The 17766-nt window shown below is 42.0% G+C and overlaps 1 protein-coding gene across 1 annotated transcript in view; it reads left to right on the top strand.

Moving 5' to 3' along the window:
• The window catches only part of SYTL3 (synaptotagmin like 3), a 41846-nt gene that overhangs the window by 10879 nt on the left and 13201 nt on the right, over positions 1-17766 (top strand). Inside the window, exons 5-11 of the mRNA XM_015406787.1 lie at positions 1122-1188; positions 5265-5337; positions 9709-9836; positions 10323-10460; positions 10885-11063; positions 13491-13593; positions 17079-17249. Of these exons, the coding sequence (XP_015262273.1) occupies positions 1122-1188; positions 5265-5337; positions 9709-9836; positions 10323-10460; positions 10885-11063; positions 13491-13593; positions 17079-17249 (859 nt within the window). The remainder of the gene's footprint in view (positions 1-1121; positions 1189-5264; positions 5338-9708; positions 9837-10322; positions 10461-10884; positions 11064-13490; positions 13594-17078; positions 17250-17766) is intronic.

The raw sequence follows: 17766 nt of genomic DNA, 5'->3' as shown, positions 1-17766 counted from the left end.
GATAGCACATACATGTGAAATAACTCTCCCCATGCTGCAATTCACCCCATGAAGGAAAATCCACAGGTGTCCATATGGTTCTGTGCACACACACCCCCCCAGCAAGTTGTAACTCTGGGGAGGATATTTCCATTGGAAAAACAATGTGGGGGGAAGATTTCTTGTAAGTCCATGGCCCCAATCTGATTTAGAGGTTTTTAACAACCACCACCTTTACCACCTGTGAGATCTCCCCTGCATTTGTTTCATTTGACCCCTGTTGCTACCCATGTTTGTATTTAATAGTCCTTTGTATGCTAAATAACAGTACAGTGGTTCATATATACAAGTAATGAAATCTGTTGGAAAGAAAAAAAAAGTTGCAGCCTAATATAAGCGTAGGTGCATCATGTATAAAATTATTTATGATGGTACTAAGGGTGGGTAACCTGACATGTCAGCAGGCTGGACATCCCAAAGCTAGAAGTTAAATGTGCAGACTCCCATTTTGACTACTTGTAGTCTTCCCACATTAACAAGATCAGCATTGGTCAACAACTAACTAAAGCTATCAGCTATGATAGCTACAAATCAGCATGATAATAGGTACTCCTTTAAAGAGATACTTCCTCTTTAGTCTGTCTGTGGTCACCATTGCTGAGAAAGATCAAATTCTGCTGTTTAAGATACAATAGATCATTTATGCCTGTGTTAGGTAACATGCTCATGTGTTTAACTGAGGATATTTACTTATCTCAGTTGGCTCAGTTGGTCCAGTCTGTTTCGGACGTTAGGGACTTGGAGTCTTCTGAGTTGTGCTGTACCAGTTATGGAATTCTTTTTGTAAGAACTTGGTATACCCACTTGTTCCATGCCTTTAGGCATTAGAGGAAGACTTCCTTCCTTTAGTCAGTTATCTGTTCTCTAGTGTGTTTTAATTGCTCAGTGTCTATTGTTTCGTAATTTATTACTCTGCATATTATTTTTGTTGTGAACTATGTTGGGTTGTGAACTATCTGTGGTTATTGAATTTTAAACTGCAATGGTAAAGAAAGTGGGAGGAGAGAATTATGATGAATAGAACACTGCAGAAATCTATTGAAATCTTTTTATTATTATTATGTCCCCCCTTACATCTTTAGTAACATTTCTGTGGTTCCTCCAACTCCTCCTCCATTCTCTGAAAATACAAGTGGAGTTAATGCAGTGGTAAAGTATACTTCTGTCTTTCAGTTGAATGGGCTAAACTAGACATACCGCTTTTAGTATTGTCAGCTGTTTCTCTTGTGCACAGTCTTTTTCAAACTCCCCCTCCCCTTTTTAATTGTTTTATTGGATGACATTGTGACACTGTGTGTATGTAAGTCACTTTCTGAGGACCATACGAGATGTGATAGTGGCAGATCTATGTGTTTAAACTCTAGATCTGTCACTATCATGCACAGATATGGAATGGAGAGGAGAACTCACCCCACCTTTGAGCTTATCTCCCTGCATGCAGTTTGTCTCCAACATCACTTGTCCTTCAGCTTGGTACAGGAAGTGACCTCAAATGGGAGATTTTGGGAAGAAGGCACTAGAGATGTAAGTCATTTACACAGGGGTCGTTTCATAGAAAAAGAGCTAGGAGAACTCATTAGCATAACTCATTAGCATATGCCACACACCCTGACATCACCGGAAGTGTGTCATAAGGCCACACACCCCGCCCCCAATGGTCCCGGACGCCGCCGGCAGCTTTGCAGCTCCACTGCCAAGCCCCATGAGGGGCCCAGCAGTGGACCTGCAAGGACGGCGGGAGTGCAAGGAAGCCCCGCTAAGGCCCTCCCTGGCCCCAGGCAGGCAGGGGTGGGGAGAGGCAGGGAGGAAGCAACTTACCCTCCCTCTTCTCCTGCCTCCTCCTGGCTGAATGAGGGCCGGAAGTGGGGCGGCCGGAAGCAGGGGGCGGGGCTTCATTATGTGCCCCGCCCCCCGTACCTCACCTGGGGGAACTGCGATCCCCCACAATCCCCCCCGAAATGACCTCTGCATTTACACTATTTAAACTGGATTCCCCTCCTTCCTACATGATTGTAGTAGATCTGGGTTTAAGAATATGGTTCTACTGCCATTGTGTGTAGTTTGCCTTTCTGTCACTGGGTCTAGATTACAATCACAGCCATTCACACTTGCAGCTTCTTCTAGACAGCCAGTTTAGTGTAGTGGTTAAGTGCACAGACTCTAATCTGGGAGAACCAGGTTTGATTCCCCACTCTTCCACTTGCAGCTGCTGGATGACCTTGGGCAAGCCATAGTTCTGATAACAGCTGTCCTTGAATGGGCAGTTCTTGAAAGAGCTCTCTCAGCCCCACCTACCTCACAGGGTGTCTGTTGTGGGGAGGGGAAGCGAAAAGAATTTGTAAGCCGGTCTGAGACTCTGAGGAATTTCAGACAGCCGATATGTTCCGTTTCGGGAACTGTTCACTAACAGTTTCTGTAGTGACATTTCAGACAGAACCATTTTAGTAACAGTTCCTTAATGAAATATATTGACCCTTTCAGACACAAACACTCCTGTCCAGTTAGGGAAGCATCCCTGAGCCATTTTACCTGCAAACTGCTTCCAAGTGGTCTTCAATTTTTTATACTGTTCCTGAAGCGCTACGGGATGCTGTGTAAAATGCCCCCATAGCGTTTCCTCTGATGATGAGGTTTTCCCGCCCTTTTTCGCCCGTGTGGGTGATCTCTGTCTTTTTTTAACGTTCTTTTAAGAGTGCTATAGTGCTATAACACAGTACCAAAACAGCATAACAGCGACCCCATTGGAATGCCTGGACAACTGAGATACATGAGATCACTACATCTGGGGAGAACAGGGATTTCAATGAAGTACAATGCAATGGAGTCCTCCTTCCACAGCATTCGCTATATGCCTGGGAACTGATATCTGTAGGCAGGAGATAAGCTGTAACTCTGCAATGTTTCCTCTAAGGTGTGGAGTCCTGTGAGCAGAAATTCCATTTTGTGAGCTACTGGCATTAGAATTGTGAGTAAGTTATTTGGCTACTGCATACATTAGTTTGCTTTGGAGTCATCCTTCCTGAGCTAAGACAAAAATGTGTGAGCCAGAGGCTAAAAAACTGTGAGCCAGCTCACACTAACTCAGCTTAGAGGGAACACTGGCTGAAAGTACAGGGGATCCCCAGGTCCCCCCTGGAGGTATGGCATCCCAAAATGCTGGCCATCAAAAGGAGGATGCTGTTTGCAAGCCAGGAAGGAGCTAGTGTTAAAAAAAAATGCTCTCAAACTGTGCATTCCCGAGCTTCCACTTCCTATTTTTAAATCCCCCAATCTCATGTATCTCAATGGAGTCCTCGTATTCCAATGGGGTCGCTATTGTGCTGTTTTGGTGTTGTGTTATAGCGCTATAGCACTCTTAAATGAAGTTTTTAAAAAAGACAACGATTGCCCGCGTGGGCGGAAAAGGGCAGGGAAACAAAGCAGCACAGTCTGAAATGCCAAACCTCTTCAGAGACCCTTACCGGTAGGGGAAAGGCTGTGTGAAATGGCCGCCCCTGTACCAGTTTACTCCAAGACGGTACAATAACAGCTTAAAAAGGGTAATCTGAAATTCCCCTCTGAGTGAAGGGTGGGGTATAAATCCAATCTCAGCTTCTTCTTCTTAGACTCCAGCAGTAACACTGCCATAATGTGATACTTGACATGACAGTTAATTTCCACCTCAGGTTGGCATGGAAATATTCAGAGGCATTTTTCCTCTTTGGCCATACTCTCCAGTCTCAGCCTTATAGCTGTCACCTCTTTTCTTATTTTCCTTGCTGCATTTTTAGAATTAACTTCCACCATCCCTATCTCTCCACCCCTGTAATATTGCTTCATGTAATTAATACATCTCATACAAAATGAAACTTAGGGGAAACAGTTGGACAGGACTGCACTTTTTCTGCTTAGAATGCCTGAAACAGATTAGGGCACAGAGTTCTAAGTACTTTCTCCCTACCTTAAAACTTGGTATAGGACAGGGAGCAATAACAAATAGCAGAGCAACAACATTTTAGCATATCTGTGAACCTGAAACATTGTGTCAAGATCTGTCTTGGTTTAAAAACTGGTTTTAAAAGCTTATTTGATTCTGTGATTCTATAGGGATGTTCTAGGCCAGTGATGGAGAACCTTTTAGAGACCGAGTGCCCAAACTGCGACCCAAAACCCACTTATTTATCGCAAAGTGCCAACATGGCAATTTAACCTGAATACTGAAGTTTTTCTTTAGAAAAAACAACCCATACATTAAATTAAGATGATCCAAACAAAGTAAGGAAAGCAATCCCAAATGCTTTCATTTACTTAAAATTATTTGGCAGAGAATTCCACACTTTAATGATGGTCTGGGCCTGGCTGGGGCGATGGCACGCGTGCCCACAGAGAGGGCTCTGAGTGCCACCTCTGGCACCCGTGCCATAGGTTTGCCACCACTGTTCTAGGCTGATCCTGCATTGAGCAGGGGGTTGGACTAGATGGTCTGCATGGCCCCTTCCGACTCTGATTCTATGATGGAGGGAGGAGGTTCATCACTTAATATTTTAGTTGCATATAAATACTTTCTGAGATGGGTAGGCTGGAGAAAATTGATAAAGGTTGATGGTGAGGAGCAGAACAATGGGTTAATAGCAATTGTGGATGAAATTACTTATTTTGTGCATAAATCAGCGTATGTAGAATGTATCCTTCTATATACATGCATCTTTAGGTATGTTTGTTTGTTGTCATTGCTGCTGTTATAAACTCCCAGTGCTTTGGTAGATGTCAAAGGACTGGACTGAGCTCTCTTGAGAGCCAGTTTTGGTGTAGTGGTTAAGAGTGGTGGACTGTAAGCTGGAGAACCGGGTTTGACTCCCCACTCCTCCACATGAAGCCAGCTGGGGGACCTTGAGTCAGTCATGGTTCTCTCAGAACTCTCTCAGCCCCCACCTACCTCACAGGGTATCTGTTGTGGGGAGAGAAAGGGAAGGCAATTGTAAGCCACTCTGAGACTCCTTTGGGTAGTGAAGAACGGGGTATAAAACCCAACTCTTCTTCTTCATCTTTATCTTCTTCTTTCCTTTGCAAACTTTTATAATTCCATCCCTGCCGGGACATGTGCACTCTATTGGTTGGCTGTAGAAGTGATAGCTCTGTTTGCAAGTCTTGCACACAAACTTCCTTTGCAGTATCTAAGGGCATGTGAATCTAGAAGCCTTGATAACGCAGGTCCTGATTTTATCTCTTTTGTTTCTGTTTCACAGGAACATGACCAGAAGAAAAGTTTCCATAGGTCTCTGGAAAACATATTTCTGTCTTTTACCACAAATATAAGAAGTAAGTGTTTGTAAGGACTTTTGCTGTTCTAAAACCTGACCTGGATGGCCCAGACCTAGGGTTCCCAGATCCTTACCGTGTTCTGCTGGGGGATTTCTCTCCTTCCTGGACTTTTCGTTGTGCGCACCACGATGACATCACCCGGAGGTGATGTCATCACGCAGGGCACGTTGTGGGCAGGGGGTGCGCTAGCATTTGAGGATTTCCTCAAACGCTAGAGCATGTCTTCTCCTGCAACGTGCCCTGCACGATGACATCACCTCTGGGTGACGTCATCACACCAGGCACATTGGCACGGATGGGACTGCTCAGGGGCAGGGCTCCCCCCGCCAGCCAGCTCGGCAGTGGCGGACTGGGGCCCCCGAAAGTGGGGGGAAAGCCGCTCCCATTGGAGGGATGGCAACCCTACCCAGGCTAGCCTGATCTGGTTAGATCTCAGTATTTGGATGGGTGACTATCAAGGAAGTCCAGGGTCATGACACAGAGGCAGGAAATTGCAAACCACCTCTGAATGTCTCTTGCCTTGAAAATCCCACGGGGTCCAGGTAAAAGCTGCCTCCTGTCCCTATTCGAGTTGGCACCTGGGTCATTATGAGCCCCTCTGGCATGGGCTGTCTGGTCCTCTGTCAAGGCTGGGGTTTTAAATGCCTTTTAAAATAAGGTAGTGTGTTGTGTGTGTTGTGTGGTATGATCAGTGTGGTCTCTACCACAAACTCCAGCTGACAGACAGACCCTAAGTGACATCTGAAAGCAGCAATTCCAGCTGAGGCTTGAAGTAAACAAGGGGAAAATAGTAAATTTTAGTCACTTTCTTGGATGGAATAAGGCTATTCAGTAAAGAGACTTAAAACTATATACACATATAATGCACAGCATTTCCTGGGCTCACAGAGTTATAGTGTTTCATTTAACAAAGTAGGAGTGCAGAGAGCAGTTATCAGCCAAGCTTGAGTTTTTAAGGTGAATCTTTGGCCTTTCCTCAGCTTTAGGAATCTTGCAGTGTAAGTGTGAGTGCCTTCTGGAAATTCCAGTCACTTAGTGAACTACCCCTGAAAACTTACTGTGATGCAGCCTAGTTTCCTCTTTTAGTGTTCATTGAAATTAGCCTGCTTTATCCCAAAAGGGAGGGTTTGAGACATACAGAATCTCCTGATATAGGATTTATTCCTTCCCAGTCCTCTGGAGGCACAAACCATGTCTACAAATATCCACTGTTTTAGCCTGCATACTCTCAAACCAGGTTTTGAGACAAAGTCTCCTTAGGCAGGATCTGTGTAACCTAACCCTGAAGATGCAAATCCTATCTGACAAGAACTGACAATGTAATGGATTTGACTCTTTCACTCCCCTTTCCCATTTGGTTCCTTCAGCCACCCTGATTGGCTGTTGCCTGCTCTGTATATACACCAAAACAGGAATACAAGGGAATGGCGCCAGACAGAAAGAGGAAGGATTTTTACCCATCAGTCACAACTTATTAATAGCTGCTTGCTTCCATTGCCCGCTGCTGGCTTTGTTCTCCCTTCCCCAGTCCTGCAATGTTGAAAAGTGCAAATCATTAAAGTGATTTGCTCTTCCAACCCCATACCCCTAAGCCAGTAAAAAGGTAAGGGTTCCCTTGCTCGAAAGCCAGTCGAGTCTGACTCTAGGGTTGCGGTGCTCATCTCCGTTTCAAAGCCGAAGAGCCAGCGCTGTCGGAAGACGTTTCCATGGTCATGTGGCCGGCATGACTAAACGCCAAGGCGCACGGAATGCTGTTACCTTTCCACCGAAGTGGTACCTATTTATCTACTTGCAATTTCTTGCTTTCGAACAGCTAGGTTGGCAGGAGCTGGAACTAGAGATGGGAGCTCACTCCGTCATGTGGCACCCGGGTCTCAAACTGCTGAACTACTGACCTTCCACAGCCTGCAGTTCAGCGTCTTAACCACTTGAGCCACCACAGCTCCTGCCCCTAAGCCAACTTGGCTGCTATAGTTTGGATGGCTTGCCGTCCTTCTATATGTCTTTTCTGCAGCAGCAGAATGGCATTGCCTGTGGAAAGTGGCCTGCTGGCAATGTCACCAGTATTGAGCGGTGTGGCGAATGGAACAGCTGTGCCCTTGGGCTTCTCTTTGTAAGACATGTTTGAGGTATCTTCAGAAGCTTCTTAATAAACTGTCAGAGAGGTGGTAGTTATACCACATTTGTTAGAAGTCACTGGGGCAGTGAGATGGATTGGGAGACGAGGTCCAAGACAGACAGAGAAATGACCCATCACAGCTACTGCACATGAGCCAGTCACAGAAGTATAAACAAACACACTGTCTTGGAAGCATATTCCACTGAAATGGAGCTTGCTTCCCCATAATAGGCTTACAATTTTAAAGGCAAATACGCATGCAGGGAAGAGAGAACATGCTACTGTAATGTTTCTGTTATTCCCTTAATCTGTAACTAATTTCACATAATACATATGAGTTTGATTCCAGTTTTTGGGTCAGGTTTGTTTTCCCCTCCCTGTGTCCTGCTCTGATGGTAGCACAAAACCACATGTAAAGTTTGCAGTAGATATTGCCCATACTGGAAATACATGGAAACTGATCATGGGGTGTAGTGCTGGGCTCCTGACAAGAAACTTACATGTTGCCTCATCAGCTGCTTTCAGCCCAGTTTGGACCTCTTTATGGGTATGGAGTGTACCTGATAGCTAAACAGACTAATTGTAGTTCCTGTCGAGGATGATCAGACAGAGCCTTTTTATGTGTGTCATGTAGTCCGTTTACTGCAAGCAATTAGCCAATAAATAAAAATTATTGATATTTACAAAGAGTGGTGGAATGGCTTTGGAATGATTTAAAAGGATTCAGGCTGTCATTTGGCATCAGCAAGGTGCACACCCTCAGACATTCTCTGTTAAATTAGAGTGCGTTGTGCACTATGAGCTAATGATCTTCTTTACCAATATGGGGTAGTTCTAGAGAAAATGCCAATGTTTTATATTTCTGTTGTGCGACACTACTATTAGTTTTTCATAAACAGATACTTCCGTGGAGTTATTTATTCCTGTCCAGTCTTCTAAACATGCCTCTCATATTTTGCACAGTATCATAAATCGGTTTGGATTAATGAATGAGAAATTATGTGTGTTTTAAGTAGCAGTTTTGTTTCATGTATCATTACTGGTGCTTACCTGGATGTGAGAAGGGAAGATATGTGTGACCCTCAGAGACTTGCAGTGGAGATGTGTCAAGAGACACGCTTGACTGTGGCTCTCTTGCCTGGGTCCATGGCATGCGTATAGTCATGCAACCCCCTTTTGCAATTTCTTGTGTTGAACAAAACTTGTTGGATACCCAGCTCCTCTATGTATCTCTCCAGGAAGAACCATCTGAGGGCCAGATTAGATGTGATGGCATCTGTGAGTCTGACCCATGGATGTCACCACCATTTTAAAATGATTTTTAAAATTACATGAGGGCAGTCCAGCTGTGATGACACCCACAGGTCTGATTCATGAGATTTAGAGAGATTTAAAAATGCTGCGAGGGCCAGATCAGAATCAGGCCCACAGTGCAGCAGGCTGAAGCACTCTTGATCTCCTTCCTGCAGCTTTACAAGCACTGAGACAGCTGTGAGGTCTGTGTATGCAGCCATTTCAGCACTTGAAAAGGCCCATGGCAGGAGAGGGGGACATGAGTACCCCAGACTGCCACACTGTAGGCCTGATGCTGATTTTTAAATCTCACAGATTAGTCTCACAGGTGCCACTATGTCTAGTTTGGCCCTGAAAGTTGTCAGTTGAACAGATTCCCCCCATGAAGATAATGAAATGTGTCAAGAACTGGACATTTTGATAAATAACTGTACTTATTGACTTTGATTATTGTATTTTTCCCCCCTGGGTTTTGGCATGCCTTCCACCCTTTTGTTCATTCCAGCAAACACTGCTATGTGGCAAACATGCATGTCCTATAATGTGCACCTCAGCACTTAGTTAATTCTTTTCCATTAAGATTAATTTAAACACATAGATAAATGTAAATATGTTACTAGACACATTGTTATCATTATATTTCACATACATTGTATGCATTACTTCCCTGAAGTTACAGTTGGAGTTCAGATTAGCAGACTGTAGTAAACATATCAGGGTGGATCCAACCATCCCACTGAGCAGGGTTTGTTGTGTTCCTCCAACTTCAGTGATTCTTCCTTCTTCCTCCAAGGGAGATGATACTTGAATTGGAGGAAGGTCTTCTTGGAGGATGGTTGAGTCTACCCCACCAGATGGAACAATTTTTTTCTTTCTCAGAATTACCAAGCCCCAGCATAAATTTTAAAATATTGTTGATATATGTTTGTTTGTTTCATCTTTCTTTTATTTTCTAGATATCTCCAAGTCCCAGAATGACATGGTAGTTGACAAATGTCTTCTAACGGCAGATTATGGACAGGAGATGGAACTAAGGAAAGAAAAAAGGAGTCAGTCTGACACTGCCATTGATATTGGAACCAGGGTATTTGCACATATTTTAAAGGACAGTTTAGAGAGTGAATGTATCCAGTGAACTTATCATTGTCTTCTGAAAGCAATGCCAAATTCTGCAACCAGAAAACACAATAGAACCTGAGACTGGGAAGATTTTTGAAACTGCTGATATTCACACAAGTGTGATATTTCTGTTCTTAGTTCTGTTCTTAGTTTTGTATAATTGGAAATTCTTTTATTTAGATTTTTCCCCCTGCTAAGACTAGAGAAGGGGTGTTGGGAGTTAGTCACAGTGTGCATAACAAGTTTCTGCATGTGTGGACCAGCCTGTTACCTTTAAGGGAAGAAGTACATGCAGGTCTATGTCTTCCAGCACTGGGAGCAGAGTGATCTTTTTGAGTGGGAGAGTTTCATATATGAATGGAATTCTTGCAGTGACTGAAAATTGTTGGATTGGGTTGGGTCCACTGGGCTAGTGAAACAAGCAAGCAAATGAATGGAAATTTGTTTACAGATAAAACAGGCCCCAAGTCTTCAGCGACTTATAAGTGGAGTACAAATGGAAAGTGGAACTGATCCTGAAAGGGATTCCATTCAAAATGTTACTTCATCTAGTCCTCTAAGTACCATATTATCTGCTGGAATAAAACGAGTAAGTACTGGTCCTGTTTTCATCCTGTGTTTCCTTCTCAGTGCGGGGAAATAGGTTCCTAAATAGATTCCTGAAATACATTATTAAAGCTTAAATATTCACTGGTGCTACATTTAATCAAATAGTGGAAAATTCCCTCCACCAAGAATATGCTGAGTGTCACAAACCATCATAAACCTGCTGAGACCTTATGTTTATGATCGACCTTTCTCCAGTTCCTGTCAACAGTGCATGGGTATAGAAACAGTTCCATTCACCAAAGGAAGAAAAAGTGCTACCAGGAAAGCCAGAAACATGAGCAATCTTCTTTTGAAGTGAAGGTGGCTGTAGTATTCAAAGCCTTTTTGTTACATAGGAGTGAAGCCTAAACAGAGATACATGAATAATAGCTTTGACATTATTTCTATTCCTTGTCTTTTTACAGGGCAGTTTGTATAGCATAAACAGTACTTGCAGTGAGGCTGGCGACTTTGATAAAGTTGATGTCAGTGGTGAAATAGAATTTGCCATCAGGTATATTTTCAACACTAGCATGTTAGAAATACGCATCAAGGCCTGCAAGAATTTGGCTTATGGAGAGGAGAGAAAGAAAAAATGCAATCCGTAAGTTTCTTTTCTTTTACATGTGCAGGGGGGAAGGCAGCCATTGCATTCGTCTACAGGGACTAATGTGGGCCCAAACCAATTTAAATCATCTATTTAACTTCCAGCTATACAGGGGTATATTTGGAGAAATTTATTTTGCTGCAAACATTTACTGGCCAGAAGGGGGCAAAAGAATGAGTTGTTTAGGAAGAAACCAAGTTACAGATTGTACTTCCCTAGACATAGATTTGTAAAGCAGTCTGGACAAGTAAGTGTGATTTAGAGCAGTGTCATTTGTCATTTTTTAAAGAATTTGAGTCAATTTCTTTAAATTGAAAGAAACACTAGCCATAGGAGAAAATTGAACCTGACTAATAGGTCCTTGGAGCTGCGGTGGCTCAAGTGGTTAAGACACTGAACTGCAGGCTGTGGAAGGTCAGTAGTTCAGCCGTTCGAGAACCGAGTTGCCGCCTGACGGAGTGAGCTCCTGTCTCTAGTTCCAGCTCCTGTCAACCTAGAAGTTCGAAAGCAAGAAATTGCAAGTAGATAAATAGGTGCCACTTCGGTGGGAAGGTAACAGCGTTCCGTGCACCTTGGTGTTTAGTCATGCTGGCCACATGACCACAGAAACGTCTTCGGACACCGCTGGCTCTTCGGCTTTGAAACGGAGATGAGCACCGAAACCCTAGAGTCGGACTCGACTGGCTTTCGAGCAAGGGAACCTTTACCTTTACCTAATAGGTCCTTTCTGCAGTCTCCTTTTAATCCATGTTCACCGCAGTATCGAACAGCCACGCCTTTGCTCCATCTTTTTTCTCCATTTCTACCTATATCATGTTAAACTGGATTGAAACCTGTTTATAAATTCTATTGGTTTGAATTTTTCTTTTTCCTGTAAGCTACAGTTCTTTACTTCTGGCAGAGAGCGAATTTAAACCCCTTTAGCTATTTGAGTAGAAAATTGGGAGACCCAGATTTTCCTAAAGGAGATTAAGGGGTATTTAAAGTATGGTAACTCATCCCTTTTTCTTAACCTCCCTAAAGGTCATGATAAGAAAGCTCTTACAGTGGTGTAAATAACTCATTGATTCATACAAATAATCAACACTTAAATGTCAATATATCTCCCTGTAATTATTTTTAGCAATTTAGCAAGAGGTTCCCAAAATCTCAGGGCATTTTTGAGGAACAAGTGGGGATAGGGAGGGTTAGCCTTGCTAATGGTTAAGAACATAAGAACGTAAGAGACGCCAGTGTTGGATCAGGCCAAAGGCCCATCCAGTCCAATGGTTTCCCCTGGGACAAGAAAGTTTAGCATTTAAAAAATGGAGACAAGCAGGTATAACACGCATAATAGACTTAGTACATAAGGGACAACTATACAAAAAAGCCATACGAAACTAAAATTGGTGGGGAAATGCCATGGTATAGATATTTACAAGTGAGTCATATGGTTAATACATTGCAACTCTCAAAAGCCTTCACATTCTCAAGAAACCAAACAGTGATATTAAGGATCTAATTTAAAACATATACAAATCCTGATCTCTGTGTGCAACACAACTAAAGTAAATTATCAAACAATATGGGATATGGATGGTCAAAACAGAATCAAAGAGACAAATTGGCCTGAAATTTGGAAAGCTCCTAGCATGATGTCTAAGATCTTTACTATAAGTTTTAATTCTTTTAAAGTAATAAACAGATGGTACCTTCGCCTGATCAGAATCCACTGCATGAACCCCAAACTAAGCCTAAAACGCAGGAAAAACTGTGGGCTAGTTGGAATTGCCTGCATTGCTGGTGGCAATGCCCAGTTATTAAAATAATTTCGCTCTACATTTTAAAACATATACATATAGTAACAGGGATCAAACTACCTGAAATGCCAGAGATAGTTCTTCTGTCCCACTGATTGAACTCTGGAGAAAATACAAATAAACAAAATTAATCTCATATCTCCTAGCAATTGCAAGAATTGTAATTGCAAAAAAATGGAGAGAACAGTCAGGCCTTATACTTCACATGTGGCAAAATAAATTATGAAATCACTTTATTCTAAGTAAAATTATGTGTCAATCAATCATACCCAATCTGCTTAACTACCAAAAACATTTCAAGCTCAATGGTTTCCTGTAGTAGAATACTTAGCAGAAAAGGAGATAATCCCTAATCCATATTATCGAGACTTGTTATTTTTCTGAAAAGTTTAAGTGTGATAATATTTAAATCACTTTATTGTAACAAATAAGAACTGTTAAAACTGTAAGAAAAAATGGAATTTTATATATAGTATATTATTAGACAATAATAAAAGTTGTTTATAAAAAAAGAACAAAACCCACTGAATGTTGCAGAAATTAATGAGTAGCAAACATTGGCTTTATTTCCTGCCTGTCTTCTTTTTAACTGCTCTTAACTGCTGTCTCCATCTCTAATTGCAAGATATGTCAAGACTTATTTGCTACCTGATAAATCTCCTCAGAGTAAACGGAAGACAGCTGTCAAAAAGAACACAGTGGATCCTGCTTTCCATGAAACATTAAAGGTACATTACAGCAATAGTCTAGATATTTCCCTCTCTAGTTAGTCTGTTTCTCACACAGCAAAAATTTCCCTGACATTTCAGGAAACTTCCAGTGAAAAAAGATCAGTTATAGCCATATTTAAGCCAGTTCATGTACAGGACAGTCAAATCAAAGTACCCCTTAAGAAAGAGCAGAGAAAGTGCATGTTGCTTTAATGATGATATGGCCACAAGTTTCTAGGATGTACTATCTAAACAATGCAAAGCCTGTCCAGAACAATGTTAATACACATGGGTTGTGCATCTTACAAAGGATAGCTTCCGCTTGCATTTTCATTTATGAGTGAATTTATTTTTTACAAAAATGGAGCGTCTCATGAAATGTTAATCATATAGCTGTTTGAATACTTAAGCCAATAGGAGTTAATGTCCACTGTAAAAATTTCATCTTCTTAATGTCAGTGTCTCATTCTTCACTGTTACAATGGCTTGTACATATACAACGTTTCAGTGGTCACATTAAAAGGCACTGGGGGATATCAGTTTTGCTGGCTATTGTGACTCATCAGTCCAGAGTTTAGGGACATTTCATCCTTCATAGACAGGAATATTGCATTTGAAGGGCTTGCAAAATTCTCAGAGGGGTTATTTGCCTATCTTCCTGTCAAATAGCTTGTTGGGGACAAGGTTAGAATGGCTCAGGGCCCCTTTCTCTTTCATGACTCAATAGAAGATACAGTTCAACCAACTGTCACTGAAATTACTTGTCCCTACCTGAAACGCTCATCTGCTGAAATTTCCTCTCCTACACAACCATATCAAGAACCTCTCTGCCTTTTGCATCTGGTCAGTCCATCTGAACTACCAAAACAGATGACCAGAGACTTCAGCATTAACCCAATGTCAGTTGTTAACAGCAGTGTGCTGGTTTTTTTTGGCAAATGCGCTATCTCGATGCTATGGGTGTCATATCTATCAAAATGCCACTAGATCACTTCAGAAATCACTCCTTGCAGCAACAGTAGTGGGAAGATATCACTTGTAACAGGAAGTTATTTTAGTTGCAGGGATTTTGAAATATTATTGCTGCTCAGGTACTATGATAGCTCTCACCTGCCTGTTTATCCTAGCTAGGACCGAAATACAGATCTTAACCCACTTTAATTTGTGGCTTCTGTGTGACTGGTGCTTGGATTCAGAGTGCTGATCATCCCATTATTCATCTGGGTATGCTGTTTAAAAAGTTGTTGGGTCTTATGTATAACTCGGCACCTTCCTAGGAAGGATCATCCAGAATAGTTTGTCAGATACTATTGTTCTCCTTTTGTTTCTTCTCCTTTTGTTCCCGGTGAGATAAGCATAGTGCCTATTCAGAGTACCTTTTAAAGAAAATTAGACCATATGTGTAGGTGAAACTGCAAGTCTTCAAATTGTACAGAGTTTAAAAAAAATTGGTTGAAGTTTAGATCACAAAAGTGGCATGGGGAAAAAGGCTGTCCCCTTCCTCTGTGTCATGGTTCTGAATTGAACCGGGGACCCACATGATTGCAAACAGTGGGAGATCTGTAAGTGGATCTGCCACTATCATGTCTAGTTTGGCCCTGAGTTGGCTGAAAGACGGACACACCTTTCAGTGCAAGACCTTTTTCTCTGAGAACCTGATACATGGTGGCAGCTCTGCAGGAGTGCCTTTTTGCCTCTGCTTGGCATATATGCAAACAAATATATTTGTAAATAAGGAAAATATTACAAAGACTCCAGTGCAGTCTCATCTGAAAGAAACTAAACTCCACATATGGAACTTTTCATTGCTTAGGAAAATGGAGAGCACTACTATTGAGACTGGATGACTTGACTGCACTGAACATATGCAATAAGAATTATAAACCCCTCTTGCAAACATTAAAACAACTTCAAAAAGAGTTAAAAGAGTTAAAATACATATAAAACAGTTAATATACAAACAAAACATTGGTTGGGAAGGAGGGATCATTGAGGGAATGCCAAACAAAACAAAAAAGTCTTCACTAAGTGGTGGAAGATAACAACAGAAGGGAACAGATGAATCTCCCTGGGGAAAGAGGTCCAGAATTTTGCTGCCATGACCGAGAAGTCCCTCTCCTGGGTTGCCACTTGCCTAATCTCAGAAGGAAGGGGCACACAAAGCAGGTGACTGTAATGGTTGGGCAGGTGCATGAGGGATTAAGCAGTCCTTCAGGTATGTTGGTCCCAAACCATATAGGGCTTTGAAGGTCAAGAAGACTAGCATCTTGAATTGTGCCTGGAAACAAAATGGAAGCCAGTATAGACAGGCCAAGACTGGGGTGATATGGTCTCTACAGCCCACTCTTGTTAACATCCTGGCTGCAGTGTTCTGTAGCAGTTGAAGCTTCCAAACACTTTTTAAGGGCGGCATTGCAGTAATCCACTCTAGATGTAACAAGGGCATGCGCCACAGTGGCCAGATTTTTTTCTGACCAAGAAAGTCTGCAGCTGGCTAACCTAACCAGTTGAAGCTGGTAAAAAGCACTCTTGGCAACAGATGCCACTTGCTTATCTAGCAGTAGGCTTGGGTCCAAGAGCACCCTCCTACTATAGACCTGTTCCTTCAAGGGAAATGCAGCCCCATTCAGAAGAGGTGACACCTTAAATTAAGGATTAAGTTTCAGTTTATTACCCCACATCCACTCCAAAACTGTCTCCAGGCAATATAATATCCTCAACTCTTTCCTTTAGTACAGTTTTCAAACGATGTTCCAAGCAACTCTGAAGCTTATATGGAGTTCCCCAATTACAAAATGGCAGAAAGTTAGGGTTATAAGGTTGTTCCTTTCCAACTCTGTGGAATCCTCTGGGCTCCCCTTGTGTGCATCTGACTTGCAAGTCTCGTCTGAGCTCCTTTTTACTTTCTTGTTTCAGGACACCTAGCTAAACTGAGAGAGTCGCCACTCTCCCACTCTTAAACCTAGCATGTCCCCTACCAAACCCCTCTCTATGGGAGGGAGTTTGAGGCGTTGTAAAGCCTTATAGAAAGAAAAAGGATCAAAGGCTGTGAGAGCGAGCTCTACACACACCCTCTGTCATTGAGACCGGATCCGGAACCCCCCTTTAGTACAGTTTTCAAACGATGTTCCAAGCAACTCTGGATTTCTTCTAAAGCTTATATGGAGTTCCCTAATTACAAAATGGCAGAAAGTTTCTATATAGGATAACTTGCCCAACACTAACAATCTCCCAAAACTACAGCCATGACAAGTTGGTGGATTTGCTTTAAAGTGCCCTGAGTTCACAGAAAGCAATGGTGAGGCCCAACAAGCTGCTGAAGTGGTTTCCTTTTAAGATTGATCCTGTTTGTAGTGTACTTTATTGTCGTCTCAGGACAGGGGGGAAGATTTATTTCTCATTCTCTGTTTGGGAGGAGGTGCAGTTAATAGAAATTAGTTAATTCATTATATTACATGGAAGATTTCTTATCATTCTTATTCCGGTTCCATTTATCATTACAGTACAAAATTGAATACTCCCAGCTGGAAATGCGACAACTTCAAGTGTCTGTCTGGCACTCTGGAACTTTCAGACGCCGAGTATTCCTTGGAGAAGTGGTCATACCATTTGAATCTTGGAATTTCGAAGAAAAGTCAAATGAGTTTTTTAGTTGGTATCAACTCAAAGCAAAGGTGTCTTAGGCTTTATTTTAAATCTACTAACTTTAAAATTTTCAGGATATATATATATATTAAAATGTCATGTGCCTTAATGCAGACAATATTTGTTTGTTTGTTTATTTCAAACATTTCTATTCTGCCTTTCCACTTAACCTTCTAACCAGTATAACCATAGGATCGAAGAATATCAAATGTAACACAAATGCTTTTAAAAGGGCCTTGAGGAAATCCAAGAAATTACAGGCCAGCTAGCCTAACATCTGTTCCAGGTGAATTAGTTAGAAGTTGTTATTAAAGATAAAATTATTGAGTACATAAAGGAATACAGCTTGCTGAGAGAAAACCAGCATGGCTTCTGTAAAAGAAAGTTTTGCCTTGCCATTGCAGTTTTTTTGGGAGGGTTAACAAGCATATGATAAGGGTGATCTGATAGACATTATATACTTGCATTTTCAAAATCTTGACAGGTTCCCTTCCCCATTATACTAGAAATTGGGGGCACCCAGTGAAGTTGATGAGCAATAAATTC

This window comes from Gekko japonicus, unplaced genomic scaffold (assembly GCF_001447785.1).
Source record: "Gekko japonicus isolate JY-2015 unplaced genomic scaffold, Gekko_japonicus_V1.1 scaffold655, whole genome shotgun sequence".
Lineage (NCBI taxonomy): Eukaryota > Metazoa > Chordata > Lepidosauria > Squamata > Gekkonidae > Gekko > Gekko japonicus.
The sequence above is the reverse complement of the archived record's forward strand: the minus strand, read 5'-3'. Positions and strand labels throughout refer to the sequence as shown.